Below are 21108 nucleotides of genomic sequence, written 5' to 3'. Positions count from 1 at the left end.
AGTTTAACTCTACGTCCGTAATATTTATTCAATTAAAATTCTCCCTTGGGAAACATCTGATTCTGGATTGTGGCTGCCTCCCATCTATTTGGAGAAGAGCTAATAGCAACTTGGGGCTTCTAATTTAGAAAACAGCATAGGGAAAAGGTTAAAGCTGCCCCAGCACTCCTGTTGGGTTCAGTTCTTTTTGATGGGTGCTCTTCCAGGATCTTCTGCATTGTACTGTTTGGTCCCCAGAAAGAAGAAGGAAATTTTGACACCCTTTTGCAGCCATGCTTTACAGTACACTGAATATCAGATAGCTGCTTTGCACCCTTTCCTTCATGGTGCTGAGGCTCATCAGTTTAAAATTAATCTCAGTGGAAAGTGCTAAAATCCATTGAGGCAATATATTATTTATACCACAGCTAAGGTACAACCTGTGTTCGTCTCTAACACTTCCAAATGATAGCACTTGTAATTTGTGCCTGTCAAACCTGGTCCAGATTCAGAATATACCAGTGATGCTGTTAATAGGACTCACTTCTGTGAGTACTTTACTTATATGCTTCAAGGTGTCCAGAGAAAGATTTAGGAATACTCTGAGATAACTTCATTGCTTCACTATATAACACTGAAAAAAGCCAGTTTGGGAAAATGTTGATATTCTGTCTTGGGAAACTCCATTTTGAACTGTGGAGAAGACTTAAGTCCTGATTAAGAAGTAAAGGTCCATATCTAATTCAGTGAACTAAGAGCAGGAAGTCAAATAAGCATTCTCTTAGGTCTGATAGGTTCTTTGCCAGAGCAGGGGAAATGATTGCCCGTTCTCTCCATATTTGCTAAATAGGGTGCTGACTTAAAATATCAAACAAATTAAGCATTGTAAATTGTGGTAGCTGGTATGGTGATGGATATCGAAAACATTTGTCAACTTACCATTGCACTATGATTCTCAGACCCAATGAAGAAAAGGACGAGAAGATTTAGCTGCTAGAAGTACCATTTCTTGCTCCCACAAGTTTTCCAACAAGAGGACATGCCAAAGAAGGCATGTAAGGAGCTTGCAACCTTATGCTGGGGTTTGAGATTACATGTTCTTATTTTATTGTTGTCCTGTTGGTTATTGTCATTGAGAGAAGGTAAATTACTATTGTATCTTGTAGCTATTAGTGTGTGTCTGATAATTTAATGTATGATAAATTTTTTTAATTTAAATTTTGGGAAAAATTACAACAGTCCTTAATGAGGACCAAATTGCTACCATGTCCCAATGACAAGGGTATGGTCAGAATCCTACCATGCAATTTAAATGACCTGGCATTGCCCACAGAAAGCCATAGGATATTGAAAGCAACAAAATATATGCCCCAGATATAATACTCCCACATGAAACTTACCAACATGTGAACATACCAACTGTATCAGAAAGTTTGCAGCTATATGAAGGGGGATACGGCAGTCACTTTTTGATCCATGAAAGCTTATAATAAAATAAATGTCAATTTTTAAAGTGCCAAAATATCTCCTGAGGCAGACTAACATGCCTAATTATTTGGAGATATTTATGAAACTGTTGTCAATGTTCTTTGGATAATTTAGATAATTTGTTTCTAACTTTTACTTGGAGGTATTTTCTTTTCTCCACTTATATGCTTTCCTTTTTCTTGTTCTTTTATTTTATTTTTACTTTTTAACAATAAAAGTGAGTGGTGGGAATACTGACACTATTTTGCATGGAAAACTTGACGGGACATCCATATACCCCAAGACAATTCTATCCAATTTTGTGTTGATGCAAATGGTGCTAAAAAACAAGATCATTGATCTACAGAGTTTAATGTATCCAACCTTAAAGACTATACATACTTTTCACTTATCTTTAAAGCATATTCAACTAGATTAATTCACCTAGGTAGAGGAAATGAAATAATGCCACAATTACAGAAAGAGAGAAAGTCTACAGAAATGTCCAATTAAAAAATCCTCAAATAAATTGAAATCTCTTCTTAAAGAGCCTTGTGGCGCAGTGGTTAAACCGCTGTACTGCAGCCAAAACTGCTGATGACCTGGGGTCAATCCCAGGTAGCGGTTCAAGGTTGACTCAGCCTTCTATCCTTCCGAGGTCGGTAAAATGAGGACCCAGCTTGCTGGGGGGGAGGAATGTGTAGCCTGCATAATTAATTTGTAAACCGCCTAAAGAGTGCTTGAAGCACTATGGGGCAGTATATAAAGCAAAGCAAAGCGTACTTTATAAGCACGCTTTTGCTTTGCTTTAAAGACACATTAGTAAGCTAGTGGACAGTCTGCTATTACGGCTCCACCATTCTCCCCTGTGCGCCTCTTTGTCCACTGCCCTCATTTTTTTTAATGATAAAGTAAAAGTCTGTAAAGTATGCAAAAGTATGCAAAAGTATGCAAAGGAATAAAGTAAAATGAGAGGTAAAGATGAATTGCCTGCAAGTTATGCACATATTTAATTTTTTAAACATGCTGTTGAAGAAATCTGGATCATTACAAGCCCTCAGAAACTCAAAACTGTGTTTCACTTCTGCTCATAAAACCAAAGGGCAAACCTCCTGCCTCACTGAGATTCAGTATGTTTCAAAACCAAGTAGTTTGAGAAACAGACCTGAGCGTAAACATCTTTGATGCTTGAAGGAATAATGTATGGACATTTACTCCCTTCAAATCAGTATTGGCTTCAACTTAACTCCCCACTAAAAAAAAGGTTGCAACTAATCTACTAAAGACAATGCAGTGCCAAAGGACTTTTAGTTGACATGTGGCTGGTGTTTGCCAAGCCAAAGCAATTCTGGAAATAACAGGTGTGAAAAGATAACAAAACTTTCTGTGGTGCGCTAATTCTGTTTTGGATTTTCACCAGAAGAGGTGCTTTTTATTTACTCTCGATTACACAACTCCACTTTTGATTTAAATTCTTGATCCTTCTTAAGGTTTCAGCAGCACACTTAGATATAGCTAAGGGATGAAAAAAATCTGTCTGCGATCAATTTAAATACCTGGCCGGTGGCTTACATACCCGGCTGCAGAGGCTGCAGAAGTTGGGATTTCAATTCCTCACGGTGCCAACAGGGAGAAGAGCCAGCTTATGCAGCTATGGGCAAGCTGCGTGGTCCCAGGGCACCCCTCAGAAGACTACTGTAAACTACTTCTGACTGCTCCCTGCCTAGAAAACCCTGGAAAGGGTCACAATGAGTCAGATTCAACTTGATCATATGCCATTATTATTACAACAAAGTGGAGTCTGTTGCACTGGTCAGAACATTAAGACATACATTTAATGAATCATGGAAAAAATAAAAAAGGCAAACTTTTTGAAATATTTCCATTTATTTCCTTTGTAAACTCTGAAATAATATCACATGCACCACAATGTAATGTATGAAATTTTGAAAACTTAAGATCTGAAAACACTGTGCTCAGATACATTCTCTGGGGACACCTCCTTTCCCACACAGACATGCAGTACAACACATACAGACTAGAAATTAATGAAATATAACAATACAACATGAAATCTTTAATCAGCAAAATTATAATTGGTCAGTTGCACATTTCTTTTTCTCTTTCTCTTTCAAGAATGTTATTTGTTTGAGAATTGTAATTTACTTTTCATTATGAAACAGTACACCTTTAAGATACTAAAACTATGGCTTTTTGAATGCAATAAAAAGTTTATCCCATGATTGAAAAAACATGATTTAAAAAACCCAGAAATTGTATTTTGAAAGTTAGTTTCCTAGCTAAAAATTCATATATGGAAGCTCAGTTTTTGACCAATTTGTCCTTTAAAAAGGACATCAAGGAAAACTTTGATGTTCTTTTGATGATCTATTGGATGCACACAATAGTGTTGATTTAAATGAATTACTTTGTCTAGATTTATATGTCTTCTCCAGCTTTCACTGACATACTATAAACTGTAAAAGAAGGGTGTTAATAACCTCTAAGGATACCATGTAGGGAAATGTGCTTCTTAAATTGCAGTGTATTTGCTTTCTTATCACCTGTGTATGCTGTTGTAACAGATGTGTCACCAATAATCAATAGAAGTAATCTGAAGAAATACATTTCAAAATTTCACTTAAATATATATACAGTATTATGAACTCTGGAAATAAACATATCAGGCAAATTGAATTCTTGTGTATTCACTATATTGAGTACACTGAATAATTGGATAAATCTCCACGATGCAACACCTCTGACAATCATATTTTTGACATTACATGCTGATTAAACATTAATATAATTAAGTGAAAAATTAATTGAATAATTCCAAACTTGGTTTGGAAAGTATGTTCTTGGAAAAACAAGCTACAGGGATGTAAAGTCAAGATCTGTATGATTCCACTGAAAATTAAACATCACTGAGTGAACTTTTAAATCAATGGGGGAGAGAGAATTGGCATATTCCGTTCAGCTGAACAACTGGAAAGAAGTCTGTATTTTCCCAAATGACTTTCTACCCACCACCTGTATATCTCCCACCACCCTCGCAAGTGTTTCACTGTTACACAGCAGTGCCAGCAGAGAACAGAACTGCTGGATAGCTCAGTGGTTTAAGCATTTGGATGCAGAGCCGAAGACTGAGAGTTCAGTTCCCACATGTACCTCCTTGACAGGGGCTGGACTCAATGATCTATATCAGTGCTCCCCAACCTTGGGCCTCCAGATGTTCTTGGACTTCATCTCCCAGAAATCCTGACCAGCAGAGGTGGTGGTGAAGGCTTCTGGGAGTTGTAGTCCAAGAACATCTGGAGGCCCAAGGTTGGGGAGCACTGATCTATATGATCCCTTCCAGCTCTAAGATGAGGAGGACGAAGCTTGCAAAGCAGTATTTGTAAAGCCTGCAGGTTTTACCCACACACCATTTTTGTCCTTATCCATTTGCTCTCCTACTCACATTCTTATATCGTGTCTTCCATTACTTTTTTTATCTTGTCTTCCATTAGCAAAAAAAACCTTACCCGTAGTTCCTGGCTACCAGTCATGTTTATGAGCCACCACCTGCAAGCCATACCTCCTTCTGAGGCTTGCCCACAGCTTAGCCAGTAAAATCTTTCTATGAAAATGGCCCATCCAAAGATTATGTGTGCTGCCTAATTTAAAGTCCCATTCTTTATTAGGCCTCTAACATAAGCACATACACATTTTGAGTCATATTAGGTGAAGGAAGCTACAACTTGACAATGAGTATCTGTGGAAAGGGATATCGCATAGCATCTTCTTTCTCTTTCTAAGCATTTCTGGAAATAACCTTTCGAGTAAAAGTTTACCTCTGCAAAACACTGATTGAAACACCAGGCTGTGGTGCCCAATTGCAAATAGGCTGGTGTAAGGAATTGTGTGTTCCATGTTATCTTCAAATGTGATGCCACTATTGTAGTTCCGTCCTAATTAGGAAGAATCCTATGTTGCTTTGAGTTGTTGTAGACTGCAAAGTTAGGCAAGAGTAAGAAAGCTGTTCCTAGTATGTCTGCATGGATGCAGTTATGAGAGATTCCCATATTACTCTTTGTGTCTGTGAAGTGTGAACACATAAATAAAAGGAAAAACTACATTTAACATTTGTAATGCTGTTTTTCATTGTGTAATGTTTTGTTCCAAACAAAAGAAGGTGTAAATGAACTTAAGTTGATGTGATGAGATATTTATGAGAAAGCTGATGGGGATTCAAGGTCAAGAGGGGTTGTAACCATTATTTCTAATAAATGTGATTTACATAAATTGAAGAAAGATGACAGAGGTAGATATATAATATTTGCAAGATATAATGAGAGGCAAAGAATATACTTAAATTAATGTTTATTCCACAAACATCAAGAGAAGTTTTTAAAACAAGTGTTTAATCAATTATAAAAAAATATGGAGGGGGTTTGCAATAATGGCTGGAGATTTTAATATGGTATGGATAAAAGGAAGGATAAATCAAGTCCTACTCAGAAAGAGAAAAGAAATATTACAATTTTGAATAGAATGATAAGGAAAGCCAATTTGAAAGATGTTTGGAAAGAATTGAAAGGAGACGATAAAAAATTACTTTTGATTTTTCAGTACATAAAGCTACTTCATGATAGATAATATATTTGTATAAAAGATCTGGTTTCTAGGCTGATTAATCCTGATGTGGATATTATAAAGGTAACTAATCATGCTTTGTTGAATATGAATATTAAAATTAGATGTGGTTATAAATAAACTAAAAGTTGGAGTATTCTTCAGCATAAAAATACAGCAATAAAAATGAAGAAAGAAATGAAGGAAATAAGGGGAATTATTGATAGCGAAAGTTGCAATGAGAGTATTATTTAGGATAAAATGAAAGCTGTGGAAAGAGGATTACGTATTAGAGAATCATATAGTTTAAAATAGTGGTTCCCATCCTTGGGTAACCGAGGTGTTCTTTACCAAGGTTGGGATCCACTGGCTTAAAAGAGAAAAAAAAAAAGGAAAAATATATGAAAAAGCTTGAGGAAGAAACAAAAGTAGTGGAAGGGAAATATATAAAAGAGAGAGAACATTTTTATTAGAAATACAAGCAAAGAGAAAAGAGTTGCAGAATAATAAAATGGAAAAATTCAGAGAATTTAATAATGTATGAAAAGAAATAACCTTGAATTCAGTGAACTCATAAGAATTTAATTTATTGGGCCTACATGTTCAAGTAGCTTTATCCCTTGCTATTTGATATTAGGGTGTCACAGATAATTCGTTTTGCATTTCCCTTATATTACCATCTCCTCCTGTGGCTTCACCAGTTAGAAATGGATCTCTCCTTGTTTACGATCAAACAGTCCATCTATTCCCAAAGTCTTCTTACTTGTAATGTAGTAATAATATTCTCTATCTCTTCTTCTCTAAAAGACTGTTCCAGCAAATATCTTGAAGTCTTTCTTCCACATTTGTTGCAAAAGTACAAAATCTTTAGGGAGAAATAACAGTAACAACCCAATGAGGATGACGTATGTCCAGTGACGTACAGTATGTGTCAAGCTGACTGCTTGTTGAGAGCTGCGACAAAAAAATCCAAAGTGATAGGAATGAAATGAAGCTACTGGCACACTCCACATGGCAGCATTTCGTTACCAGGCCCAGCTGTAAATGTTCGTTACCCATAATGGCCAAATAGACCCCACTGTTTAAAGGTTATAGATGTTTGTTCTGAGGACAAACTACAAAGGAAAACTCTTGCTTGGGTGTCCTGCTGATGCTGTTGAAAGCAAGAGACTGAAATATCTGGATCTGAGTTTGGGCTTATCTCGCAGGGCTCTTACTCATTTCTTTTTAACTGAAGATGGGCAATAGTGAAAACCTGGCGGTGCCCCCAGAAGAAGCAAGTGTCTGAACAGAGAGTGCCGGGTCCAGCTTAACAGAAGCAGAATCTTCATCAGAGCTTTCAGGCAGAAATAGCGCAACCGGGTTGGAGTGAGTGACTAAGTAAACATTGCTGTCATAAAAACAAAGCAAAACAAAAAAAAACCACGAACAACTCATTTTTAGACTGTTCTTGTTTTTTAGTGTCAGATTTTTAGTGCTATATCGTGAAACAGAGCACTGTTAATACTAATTAGAGCAGACATGGTTTTACAGGGAAACTTATGGGAATACATAGGACTATATAGCATGCGGGGAGGTTGCTTCTGTATGATGTTTTTATTGTATAGTCACATCATCTCATCTCTGGAATTTGACGGGAGGTTTTGAGATGCCTTTTAATGGTTTTGTGTTTTCCAAACACATTTTTCTGTATCTTTTTATACTATAAAAATGGTTAAGGAAGTAAAGGCAGAATAACTGTCCAGTGCTTTTAGACTCGTGGTACCAGACATTAACCATTTGGAAGCACTCTTGTTTTCAAGAACTGGATTTGTTTGCCTTAATATTCCTCCTCCTACACCTTGTCTCAGGCTTATCTTTTTAAATCGACACATTGAGTAAGTCATTCAATAACCTGTGGTATGTTTATCTGAAAGATTTTTATTTTTTTGAATTCACAAGTTGCTTTGTTACCGGCAGGTTCCTCCTTCTGGGTTGCAGTGCTGAACGGAAATGTGGTAGGCATCGTCGCGGCAAGAGGCAACGAAGAGGACAACACGGTGGAGCTGCGTCGCATGTCTGTTGACTCTAAATACCGTGGTAAAGGGATTGCCAAAGCACTGGGCCGCAAAGTGCTGGAATTTGCCATGGTCAATAACTATTCCTCGGTTGTCCTGGGAACCACAGCAGTGAAGGTGGCAGCCCACAAATTGTATGAGTCTTTGGGATTCAAGCATGTGGGTGTTGTTGAACATTACACTCTGCCTGGGATGACACATTCCATTTTAGAAAGAATGTTTTTCCAGCTTCGCTACCACCGCTACTGCCTGCAGCTGCGTGAAGAGTAAAAAAAAAAAATCTCCCGTTTCCTTCCCCAGATCTTCCTTGCCCATGTTTTATGGGGGATTTTGTCATTTTTTTTCTTTGCCGATTTCCTTTTATTTTGATGGTTCTTCATTTCATTTTGTTCATTTGCTTTGTACAGATTCCTTTTACAAACAAAAGGGGTTCTTCTTTCCTGACATGCTTGTAGAGTGACTAATGCTGGTGCTAACGCTGGGGACACTGCTGGCTGGCCTTGATGCTGTTTGCGTGTTCAGTGGCCAAGGAGGTCAGGATGAGCATCCTCTTCTCCCCCTCTCCCAGTCTTGCCCAGGTTACCTACATAAGCACAGAAACTATACATATGTAACAATATTGCTTGTCTGGTGTGCGTTGTACATAGTTTTCCCTTCCCTGAAATATTTTTTTAAAAAAGCAGTGAAATCTTACAACACAGCTAAGTGCGGATGTTTTACTTGAATGCATTTCTCAGTATTTCATGGACACGTATGCATTCATGATATATTGGTTAATAATAACAAAAGAAAATGTGAAAAACCTGCTTGCGATAATGCATGAAGAGGAAGTGTTTGCATGCATTCAGACACACAGCACTGCCAAGTAGGCTCTGATATTGCACTTCTTTGGATGTACCTCATTCTGCCAACGGTCTGCAAGAATCATGGTGCATCCAATACCTTGTTCCCTTATTCTCGTTTTCTTCTTAAGCCAGCAAATATAAACCCTGAGCCCATTGTAATATATGTAAATTACTGAAATATCATCTGCTCTGATGTATATATAACCTGCAGTCCTGTGCCAGACATCTCCATATGCAGCAGAATTTAATTTAATTTTCATGTATAATTTTGTTTATTGTCTTTGCTTTCTTTCTCCAAGCTCTAGCTTTTGCTGACTGGTTTCACAGAGGCAAAATCAGCCTCCTGTTTCTGTGGCAACAAATCAGTATGCTAGTTTAGGTGCACCAACCTAAATGCTTCAGAAAAGCAATACACAAAAGACCGAAGTTGCAAATTGGGCTGAAGGAGGCAGGGAAAGCAAAGGCTGCTTTCATCGGCTGGGAGCCGATCAAATACAGACAGCTTGCTATAAAAAGTAACTGCTGCTTAATGATGTCACATTTGTGAATTGTACAGTACAATGCAAGCAGAAATGCAACACAGATTTGGCATGTGTCTGTACAATACCAGCTGTCAAAATAACTAAGCTTACAACTTCTAGCTTAAAATATTTCTGAAATTCTATAACATTTCAAGAAACAGCAACTTTTCACAAGGTATATCTTGAGGGACATCTGGAAGTTGGATTGTTTTTTTTATTTTAATAGAACAGTTATGTTTGCACTTATGAATGAGGAATTTGACTTTCTAAAGATAAGTCCCATTTAATGTTTCATCATTTTTTTAAAAAAATCCTAGGATAGAAGTTAGACAAAATGTTGTACCAGCAGTGTTTCAGAGATGAGATCACTGGTGAACTCAAGTAAATGAGGGAGTGACGGAGACACCATTATATTGCATTGAGGGGCATTGGTGGTAGGCAACACAAATTCGTTGTGTTGGTGCTTCTTCAATTCATCCGTAAAACAAAAATAGTTCTCCGTCCTCATTTAGGAGAGAACTTATTTTATAAATTAATTCCAATTCCTAGTACAGAGAAACATCTAGCACTGCAGTCTCCTTGCAAACAACAATTATTACAATGAAATAAAATGATAAGAAGAGACAAAACTCCTTTTCTTTTTAAACTTGCTCATGCCTTGCCCATATTGGTATTCTTCCTGCCTCAGATGGTGCCATATATAGAAATGAGGGGATCAAACTGTGTCCCAGCAATAAATCAAATTGATCAGTGGTACAGATTGAATTTGATTTAAAGAATGTACATGTTGGAATTGAGTGTGTGTGGATTTGGAATGTATTTTTTAAAAATTTCTATGCTCTACATTTCTCTTGAAGGTAAAATGTGTACTGTGGGAAGGTGTAGGATAGAGATGTATAGTGTACAGAAATTGGTATAATATTTTCTAGCTGTTTTCAGTATTTTCATTAAATTGCATAACAGAATATTATAAAGTATTAGGGGAAAGTGAAAGAAAAGAATTGTTTGTGCCTTTTATTTATTAATTAATTTCATTTAATTTTTGTTCCTGAGTTACCACTGCACTAAATTATATCTGGAGACTTTATCATGCTGTTATATGTAGCCTAATTGATTGGCAGTGAAATAATGTGGGTGGTATCTAATCCTAATTGAATATTATTTATTTTTATAGAGGCACTTTAAGAACATGACTGGTTTTGATTCCTGTACCTTTGTAGTTTTCTTCCTTGGTAGCTATATGAAAATCCTAGAATATGCAAGTTCTACCTAGCTGAAATGCCACTGTATAAACTCACCTGTGAAGTTGCGCAGGGGAGCACGCTCTTGAAAGTGCATGGGTTTTCAAGTATTATTTATTCTGTTTCTACTGAATACTTTAGAATAATTAATTGTGTGCCAATGTAGGCAGGCATCACCTCTCTTTTGTCCATCCAGTTGCATTAGATCCTTTATACTGTAAATCAGATATGCTGTGTTTCGGATGTGATACAGACCTTTCAGATGGAAATTATAGAAAGGGATATGTCATCTTCCACATGTGTAAAGGTTTCAATCAATGTAGAGCTGGTTTGAAATAGAGAAACAAACTTCTGTGGGTATTCCAAGGTGGTTTGGGCCCATGGGAGAAGGCATATTTTTAATCATCTCCACAACTAGCTTTAAATATATAGAAAATGGGAAGAAAGCATCAGACATTAGTTTCTCTTTCTGCACTTCCCATATAATCTTTTTATCTATGGCTTGTACATTGGGTGGTGAACATTTGGCAGCATGTTTACAATGCAACTTCTCACAGGGAAGAATCAGAAACCTGCTGTGAATGTTACATAGAAATAGTGGGTACAGAAAATTAGCAAATTAGATAAAAGGGTCACAAGGAGACATTACATATGAAAAGGGATTCAGTGGTCAAAATCCTGTGGCCTAGCATAGTAAATTGCACTAGAGGAGGCCTTTGGAATCAATGGGGATTTGGTGAGTCAACTCTTCCATACATTCCATTGATTCAAATGGATCTACGCTAACTGTGGCTTACTTTAGCGTAGAAAGTTGCAGTTCTCTCTAAATCCCCGTTGATTCAATGGGCCTACTGTAGTGCAATTTGCTGCACTAAGCAACAGGATTTTGGCCAATGAATAGTTTTATATAATGGTGATAGCCTGAAATAAAAGTTACTAGATTATGAATATCTAGAACAAGAAAGTGATGGCAGAAAAGAGCAGATGTATCAATAATAAAAGTGGAGCAAAAAGAAAAAGAAGAGGCTTAAACATCTATCAATGTAAATAAAGGGACAAATTAGATAGTATTGCAGGTGGTATTGCTTTTAATATGAGAGAAGTAATAGGGTGTAACAAGGAAACAGAATTATCCATCGTCATTACAGGAAGAATTGGTATCGTTCCAAGGACTTCATACATTTTATGGCTTATTGTCAATGTGGGAACAAGCTGACTATAGCCAGTCTCAAATTCCCACTGAAGGTACTGTTGGAAATATTTGGTATTTATATTTATAGAATGCAGCAACTTAGTGCTGAGCTTGTGGAAAGGAATAACCACTCTGGAAACGGCTAATAAGGCAAAAAACAAAACAAAACCTTATTGCTTATTAACTCAGGAAATCTATTTGTGGATATTGCAGGTGGAAAATATAACTAAACTTTGCTCAAGTAACCGATGGCCATGATTGCAGGTCTGCTGCACTAATTAAACGTGGAGAAGCAAGAAGAGGTGATGTCTGAGAAACCAAGAAGGAACCTTTAAAATACCATTCTGCACATAGATTTAGAAAATACAAGAGGAAAACACGCACAGGTCCATGTATTTCCCCAATGCCCCCATCACCAGTAATTTCAGATCATTTGCTACATGCACTGGTGCTGTATCCTGACAATTGTTTGAGCATCTGCCTACATAATTATAGAGTGCTTCTCACCAGGCAAAGGTCTAACCAAAATTCAACTGTTTTCAACTATGACGTGATATGTTGTGTCCCAAACAGATCTAAATAATACAGTTGCACCTGCATAATTACATTCTTGTAATGTTCTTTACATCCATTAATGTATTAGCTTGCTCCAGCTCTATTGATGGCAAGCTCAGCTCATTGTATGGAGAACAGAATGGCTGCATATGAATCAGCATCTATGCAAACATGAGTGTCTCCAAAGGCTAAAGTGGAAGTACTTGAACAACCCCGTTGAGTTCTTCACAGAGTGCGTCACTTCATGTATGCAATCAGTTGTCACTGGGATGTAAACACAACAAAGGTGTCCTAATGATCTCTGCACACATTTATTCACCGCCGTGTCTTGAGTTCCAAAACAACCTTGCAAGCCAACCTTACTTTAATTATCTTTGCTCATTGAATAATAAGTACAATCTGGCCCCAGCTCTTCAAGAGATAAATCTCATTTTCCTGGATTCAAACAATGTTCTATTTTTGGATACCAGTATTCTAACTATTATAATTTATTTTTGTTGCCAAGGCAAATTCTATTCAGTGCCTGGAATCCTGCTGGCAGAACTGCATGGTCATAAAGTGGATTATGTTATCAGCCATGGATATTAACTTCTAGTGGTAATTTCCTATCCCACCCCACTGCCATTTCAAGTCTCTTTAAGGATTCCTTTTAGCCTGAGGAGCCTCGATATGCGGAGGGTGAGGGAGAGCCTTTAATATCTAAATATAACTACTTGCAGTCCCAATTCCAGCAGTGGGACCAGCAGTGGTGATTTTTTTGATACTAAAGGCTCGCCTCCTTCAACCCAGGGTTCCCCAATGTTTCCCCAGGTCAAAAGGGATCCTTTGGGAGCGTCAGTACTTGAGGAGGATAAGAAACTTTGTACTTAAGATTAATATCTGAGGCTCTTGATGTTATCAACCTTTACCATTGAGGAGTTGTGCAACAGGCTTTCAGCTAATGATTTGGATCTTAGTTTACTCATTGTAAACCTGCAGATCAGACACAGAACTTGGAAGTATTACACTGCAATTTATAGTACCAGCATCACATACATATTTTAAATAAATAAATATGATGTGAAGGTGGGAAGAAACAAGGGCATAATGATGTTCTTTTTGCAAATAATGGTAACTATTTGTAAATAATGGTAATAATAGATTGGCAACATCGTGCAACAAGCAAAATTTGTTTGCTCCTTGCTAATTTGGGGCTCTAAAATGCATTGGGGGCATTTTGGAGATACTTTGAAACTCTTCTCAATTTTAGGCTTTTGTTTTTAACATGGTAGATGGAAAAGTACTAAGTGACTTTTTAATGGAAAGATAACAGCTACAAATTAATGGGCAGTGATGGCTTGTAATGATTTGCATAATGAAATAATTTTAAGGAGGTAGCTCTGGTAAAGTCTGATGGCATGGCATGCCAGGACTGGTAAGCTGGCTGACCAATACAGGCTGAGCAGAGGAACCTTCTAGTGATGTACCCAGAAAGTGCTGCTTTCACTTTAGAAGGGCACAGACCATGTGACAATGTTTTTCCCCCAATCGGTGGACAGTGGTTATCATCCAAATGATGCCTGCATGTAGAGCTGCATTAACTGTTAACTTTTTTGCTGCTTCCCTACTATTTTGCTTTATAAAGTTGGTACTGTTGATTCCCACAGATGGCCAAAGGGTTTGGCTTATTAAATTTAATACTTTCATTGTAAATCAGTGACAGAAAATCTGCTACCTCTCAAAAGCAGTTGTTGTATCACTAATGCCAAAGATGCCTGGTAGCTGAGGTGAATGGAGGATTTACACTCTGAATACCTTCTCTCACTTTTGGTAAATTGCTTAGCCAGCTAAACGCGAAGAATCTCATTTGTCATCACTCTAACCCTGGCAAAGGAAGAGAGAAGGAGTTACTGAGAGTGTCACACTGTAAATAGTAGAAGGCGGGACTTCCTGCCCTCCGCTCTACAGACTTTCTGAAAGTGACACCTTATGAACCATGGACGCCAGGAAGTCCTGCAGATTTCTGGTTCCCTCAGGCTTCTCCGCTGCCCTCCACCGCCACCACCAAAGCTGTGATAAGTTATTGTGCCTTAGAACACTTAGTAGCGGAACTGACAAGAAGAGAGGCAACCCTTGATTTCATTTTTTTAAAGTCCTAGTCTTATGAAAAAATGTACACATTGGCAAAATCTTTATGATCAATGTCATCACATTCAAGGTGTGTAAGCAGAAAATTGCCCAGGAACTATGAGCTGGGAACTTTCCCCTTTCTTTACAGTATAGGCCATTTAAGTTGCTTTGCCATGGATTTCAGATAGACAGAATGAAGTTTTTCTTTGTATAAAACGTAATAGAGATTCAGAATTCATAAGCAAGTCATGGTGATTGCCACAAGTTTAAGTGGTGTTTAAACTAGATCAGACCTATTCCTCATGAATATGTTCATCAATAGCTACGATTTAAATGGCATGATAGCTATTTCTTTCAGTTCCCCACAACACAGTTCTCCCCCACCAAGAAGCCCAGTTTCCACTTACCAGTACTGAAATAACTTACAATTTATAGTTATAAGAAAATAGGGAGACTTCAGGCTTGCGTATTTTGTTCTTTGAGCAAAAACCTAAGAACCACAAAGCAGAACATGATAAAAATGATAACACTTAAAATTAATGAATTTGGAGCCCAGAACTTTATTTTGAATATCAGATGTGGATGGAATTCATAGTTCTTTAACACAAAGCCCCATTCTTGATTTCCTGACCTGTTCTTCATTTCAGCTGTAAAACTGAAGGCTCTACCATCTGCCCACCAATTTTACCCAGAGGCTTGTGTAAGTAGTCCTGGTAATTTCATGGCCAATAAACAACTAGCACAATGTATTTTGAATTCAAGATTTTATTTCAGCTGATTCCTTCTTACCTCATCAAGTTTCTCAATGGTCAGACTTAACTAACTATGATAACTTAAACCTTTTAGGTTTCTTAGTGAGGCCAAACTAAACATTACATTTGAGATCTGTGACTGGATCTTCTGTTGTATGTTCTTCTCTGAAGAACACAAAGGACACAGTTAGGGTCAGGACCACAGCCTAGAGAGATTAACCTATTAGCTCCATGCCAATCTCCCAGTGTTAACACATACAGGAAAGCTGCTATTGCTATAGAAAAATATAGAATGAAGGGTTATAGGATGAAGGAAGAGATTAAGGAAGGAGGAAGAGAAAGTCAAGAAAGCTTGACTCTGCACCTGATATAGTAATGCTCCCACAGAAAACTGGCATATGGTATTTGCCTCCCTTGCTCACCCACCAAAGGAGATTTAGTACATTTTATAAGTGAAGATTTTTGTGGTTTTCTATGGCACTTTAAATAAACTGTAATAGAAATGTTAATATTTTTGTGAGCTATTAAGTCAGTTAGACATCTGGTTTAGTACATTTCCAGCAGTATTTCTTGGTATTCCCTCCACTAAAAGTTTACAATAGATGTTCTGTGAAACAGTGGATTCCCAGAGAAAACACATCAAGGGTTGCACAATGAAAAGACTGAGTAAGGGATAAGATGCAAGAAACAAGCGCTTGTCACCTGTTATCAATTTCTCCTGTAGTGTCTTGTTTTGTGTCAAGATGCTCTAGTCTTTGCATTGCATAATGGTCTCACAGCAGATGCTCAGCGACTCTGTGAGAATGGAAAGGGTGTCCTAAACAATCTGCATTTCTTCACACATGAGGGAACAAACCTGAAAAAGGCTATCATCTATCTATCTATCTATCTATCTATCTATCTATCTATCTATCTATCTATCTATCTATCTATCTATCTATCTATCTATCTATCTATCTATCTATCTATCTATCTATCTATCTATCTATCTATCTATCTATCTATCTATCTATCTATCTATCTATCTATCATTAAGAGAGCAATACTTATCTTTGTAAAGCAAAGTGTTTACAACAGTTGGAAGCCAATAGGGAAAACTGGGTTATGGAGAATGTCACAGCAATCCAATGTTGGTCATATGAAAAAGACCCAATATTGCCAAGTCCTGCTTCTATTGGCTTTTATAATTCTCGTGTGCTAATCTAAATGTAAAACCTGCAATTGTTAAAAAATATATTCCCTTGGGATTACTGCAAAAACACTCATAGTTTAGTAGATGTGAACTGAAAAAAGGATTGTTGTGGGGTGTTTGAAGTGCCCTTATACAATGACAAATCTCCTGAGTAGAGTTCTAAAATGGAGTCTTGGGAGTCCACGTTGGCCTCTTCACCAGCATCATGTCAGGAGAGGGGGATTCCTTCCACCAACTTTACAAAGTGCTTGTGTGCAATAGTAAGGTATCAACTGAATGTATTTTTTTTTCTGTTGTAGCAAGCAAATAATAAAAACAACCAATGGTTTTTGGAAAATGTTTGGTTACTGGGCATGCATCAATTTCATTCTGTTACCGTATCAGTAAATCTGCAAGTCACTGTACGAAGCACTGAAGTTCTTCCAGCTCTAAGCTACATCTTCTGAGGTGGGTAGAAGTCAATCTTCCCTTGACAGGATGCTGAAATAATATATGTAAACACATCTTACACGATTGTTGCCTGCCTCGACCAACAGTTGGGAACATGAGTGACTAAGCACTTTATTTGCAATGGCAGAATTAACTGTGAAAATCTCCCAGTTCTCTGTGACTAAAATTTTATTTAATAGGAGTTATTTAGTTGCCTGTTAGTAACTGAAATAAATTTATTCATACTGGAAATTAATGCTGTAAATTATTGGTGCAATCAGACAACAAGGAAGGTGTACATCTCATCATACCGGAAAGGTTTGCTTTGCCTGGAGCGATCTTTGTCTGGTGGGGGATCTTTCCAGTCCCCCCCCCCCAGAACTGGTAGCTCTCCTGCTCGCCCACAAGGTCCAGGCTGCAGCACTGTTGCATATATGTGCTGACCAGGAAATTGCTCACACTAGTCTGCAACACCAGTGGACCAAAAGGCAAGCTATGTGCCCATGTGAACTCATTCTATGTATGAATGAATAGAATGTGAGACAATGCCAGTTTAAAAAATACTACTGTAATAATTTGCAACCTAACGATCTCTTGCATTGTCACAAAAATTAAAGTATTCAATATGTAATAAAAAGTACGTCAATACAAAACCTTATAACCACATATATATAAAAATAAATAGATGAAAATTATTTGCAGAGTCTGACAAGAAACAATTTATCCATTTACTAATGGATAAATGAAACTGGACTACCACTTCTGAAACAGCCATGCACTATAGTGTCTGGGATATTCTGAAAGTCCAACAAAAGTAACTTTTTCAAGCTATAGTAACTGCTGTGCTTAATGCATTCACTCTTTAGTAACTATCCAGATGATCCTGTTACCAGCTGCTTGCACCTCAGTACCTAAAACAAGTTCTCCCAAATTTTGTGGTGTTATTTTTATGATAAAATACTATTGAAGCATCAGCATATTAGAAGATAATGAATTCTTATGGTTGCAGGAGCTGATTAGCCTGAATCCTGTTTACTTACAATGTTGAATAAGCTTTACTTTCCCAGTGGCAGGCCCTCTTGCACATCCAGTGTTGCAGTGATTGTGAAATTGGCACATGGTTGGTTGTGCATCCGGATGCATGATGTAGACCCAACACGAGGGGGGAAAAACCTTTGCTCTTTTGCCTTATGGGCATGGTTTTTCACTAACTGGATTTTGCCCAGTATATTTCACCTGAAGAAGAGAGGCCAGGCCAGGGCTGGGGAACTCTTTGAACTCCTCAAGAACCACCAAATCAAATGGGGCAGGACTAATCTTTACAATTATAGGGAAGTAGATTCTGATTGAATTTTAGGAGAGATGTCTTGATGGTAAGAACAGTTCAACAGTGGAACCATTTACAAACGGACTAATGAGCTGGTTCCTTGCTAGAAAGTTTCATTTGAATGACCATCTCCTGTGGACACTCTAGTTCTGGACTTAACTGCATTGAGGGTGTGCATATGACCATCTTCTGAATTGCCTTCAAAGCTACTTTCAACTCAGGTTCAATGGCTTTTTAAATGTTTAGATTTTTATTTGTATATAAGCATTTATTGTAATTAATGGAGTTTTTATAAAGAAAATGACAAGTAGCCGTGAAAAAAAGGGTAGGTACAGTGAGGGACAAAACAGGGAAACTAAGTCACAGTCATGCCAAAAATATTGGCACTCTTGCAATTCTGTCAGAAAATGCCACCCTTCTCTCACTTGCAAATGTTTTGGTACTCACATGTTCATTTCTTTGGTTTGTGTTGGAACTACAGAAAAAAACAGAGAAGAAAAGTCAAATCTGATATAATCCCACACACAAACCCAAAAATCCACTGGCCAAAATTATTGGCACCCTGTCTGAATTGTAAGAAATAATTGCTTGTCAAGCATGTGATGCTCCTTTAATTTGTATTTAGACACAGCTGTCGCAAGTAAGAGGTGTGGGCAATATAGTAATCATACTTTCAACCAGTTAAGATGGAGAAAGGTTGACTCAACCTTTGTGCTGTGTGTGACACTGAGCATGGAGAAAAGAATGAAGTGTAAAGAGTACTGTAGCTAACCTCCTTGGACGTGGACGGAAGAGCAAAATTACTGAAAAATTACAACAAAGGGTTGTTTGAATTGTGGATACAGAACTCAAATTAACTTCCCAACAAATTCAAGCTGATCTCCAGACACAGGATACAACAGTGTCAGCTCGCACTATCCGTCGCCATCTGAATGAAATGGGACGCTATGGTAGGAGACCCAGGAAGACACCACTGCTGACACAAAGGCATAAAAAAGCAAGACTGAAGTATGCCTAAACTTATGTGACAAAACCACAATCCTTCTGGGAGAACGTACTGTGGACAAATGAGACAAAAGTAGCTTTTTGGTCAAGGACATCATGGCGCTGTTTACAGAAAAAGAAACGAGGCATTCAAAGAAAATAACACAGTCCCTACAGTCAACCATGGTGGAGCTTCAAAGATGTTTTGGGGTTGCTTTGCTGCTTCTGGCACTGGATGTCTTGACTGTGTTAACGGTATCATGAAATCTGAGGATTACCAAGGAATTCGGGCGTGCAACGTAGTGGCCAGTGTCCGAAAGCTGCATCTCTACCAGAGGTCATGGATCTTCCAGCAGGACAATGACCCAAAACACACTTCAAAAAGCACTCAGAAATGGTTACAAAGAAAGCTCTGAAGAGTTCTGAAATGTCCAGCCATGAGTCCAGATCTGAATCCCATAGAACACCTGTGGAGAGATCTCAAAACAGCAGTTGGGAGAAGGCATCCTTCAAATCTGAAGACCCTGGAGCAGTTTACAAAAGAAGAGTGGTCCAAAATTCCATTAGAGAGGTGTAAGAAACTCATTCATGGTTACAGGAAGCGATTGATTTCAGTTATTTTTTTCCAAAGGGAGAGCTACCAAATGTTAAGCTAAGGGTGCCAATAATTTTAGCCAGTGCATTTTTGGGTTTCTGTGTGGGATTGTATCAGATTTGACTTTTCTTCTTCTTCTCTCTCTCTCTCTCTCTCTCTCTGTTGTTCCAATGCAAACCAAAGAAATGAACATGTGAGTACCAAAACATTTGCATCAGCAACCATTTTCTGAGAGAAGGGTTGAATTTTCTGACAGAATTGCAAGGGTGCCAATATTTTTGGCCATGACTGCAGCTTTGTGAGCTTGTCTCACTGTTAGAAGTATTGTGATTTCCAGGCTTGTCTTTGTAAGCATTTGAAGCTTTTGCAGCCAAAGTGTCAGTCCAGGATATTGTTCCAAATGTCAGCTGTAGGTTCTTTTGGTCTTCCAAATAGTGCTGTGCTGTTTGCATATGGAGTGACAGAGAATCAGACATCTAAGAAGCCAATACCAATTCTTGCTCTCAGTTTATCTGTAAGTTTTCCAGAGACAGCTGTTGAACATACATTATGAAGCCAGTTCATGACACACACAGCTTCTAAAGAGATTTCCTTCCTCTCCCCAGTACTTCTTGTTCCACACGTGTGAGCAATACTGCAAACAAGTCTTTATGTCTTATATTTCAGTTTTCATTGACAAATAAGGGAAGCAATAAAAGAGCTTTTAAAAACCTATGTGTTTGCCTGTCGTTTCAGCTATTATAACATTTCTCTCCAGACTGAATTGACAGTGAGACAGTTGAGCCACATGTGTACCAAAGATGGCCTTTGGCCAACACCTCTTCAACAACATGGTGATATTTTCTGATAGGGTTTGGCTGTTTTTGTAGGGTATAAATGCCAGGTACAGGATGTATAACTTCAAGTGCACACTCGTACATGGATGCAGAGGTAAATTTGTATGGAGTTGTTCTCCATAACTTGCTCCATATGGATTCCAGACTTTGCACTTTCAGATCTGTTCCCCAAGCTAGTCCAGTACCCATGGATAGCCCATATGTTAGAAATAGTATAAGTATTTGATACTTTGCCCTTAGGTAAAGGTAAAGGTTCCCCTTGACAATTTTTGTCCAGTCGTGTTCGACTCTAGGGGGCAGTGCTCATCCCCGTTTCCAAGCCATAGAGCCAGCGTTTGTCCGAAGATAATCTTCCATGGTCACATGGCCAGTGCGACTTAGACACGGAACGCTGTTACCTTCCTACCGAG

At 38.0% G+C, this 21108-nt stretch overlaps 1 protein-coding gene across 2 annotated transcripts in view; it reads left to right on the top strand.

The window, feature by feature from the left end:
* NAT8L (N-acetyltransferase 8 like) overlaps positions 1-16864 on the top strand; it is a 59751-nt gene extending 42887 nt beyond the window's left edge. The window contains exon 3 of one of the 2 annotated variants that reach the window (XM_020805929.3): positions 8023-16864. In XM_020805929.3, the coding sequence (XP_020661588.2) occupies positions 8023-8390 (368 nt within the window). In that variant the 3' untranslated portion in view covers positions 8391-16864. The remainder of the gene's footprint in view (positions 1-8022) is intronic. The other variant, XM_020805931.3, reaches the window with a different exon arrangement.
* Positions 16865-21108: the final 4244 nt, after the last annotated feature.

This window comes from Pogona vitticeps, chromosome 3 (genome assembly GCF_051106095.1).
Source record: "Pogona vitticeps strain Pit_001003342236 chromosome 3, PviZW2.1, whole genome shotgun sequence".
In the NCBI taxonomy this organism is placed as follows: Eukaryota; Metazoa; Chordata; class Lepidosauria; order Squamata; family Agamidae; genus Pogona; species Pogona vitticeps.
Note: the sequence above shows the minus strand (reverse complement) of the source record. Positions and strands in the feature narration are given on the sequence as shown.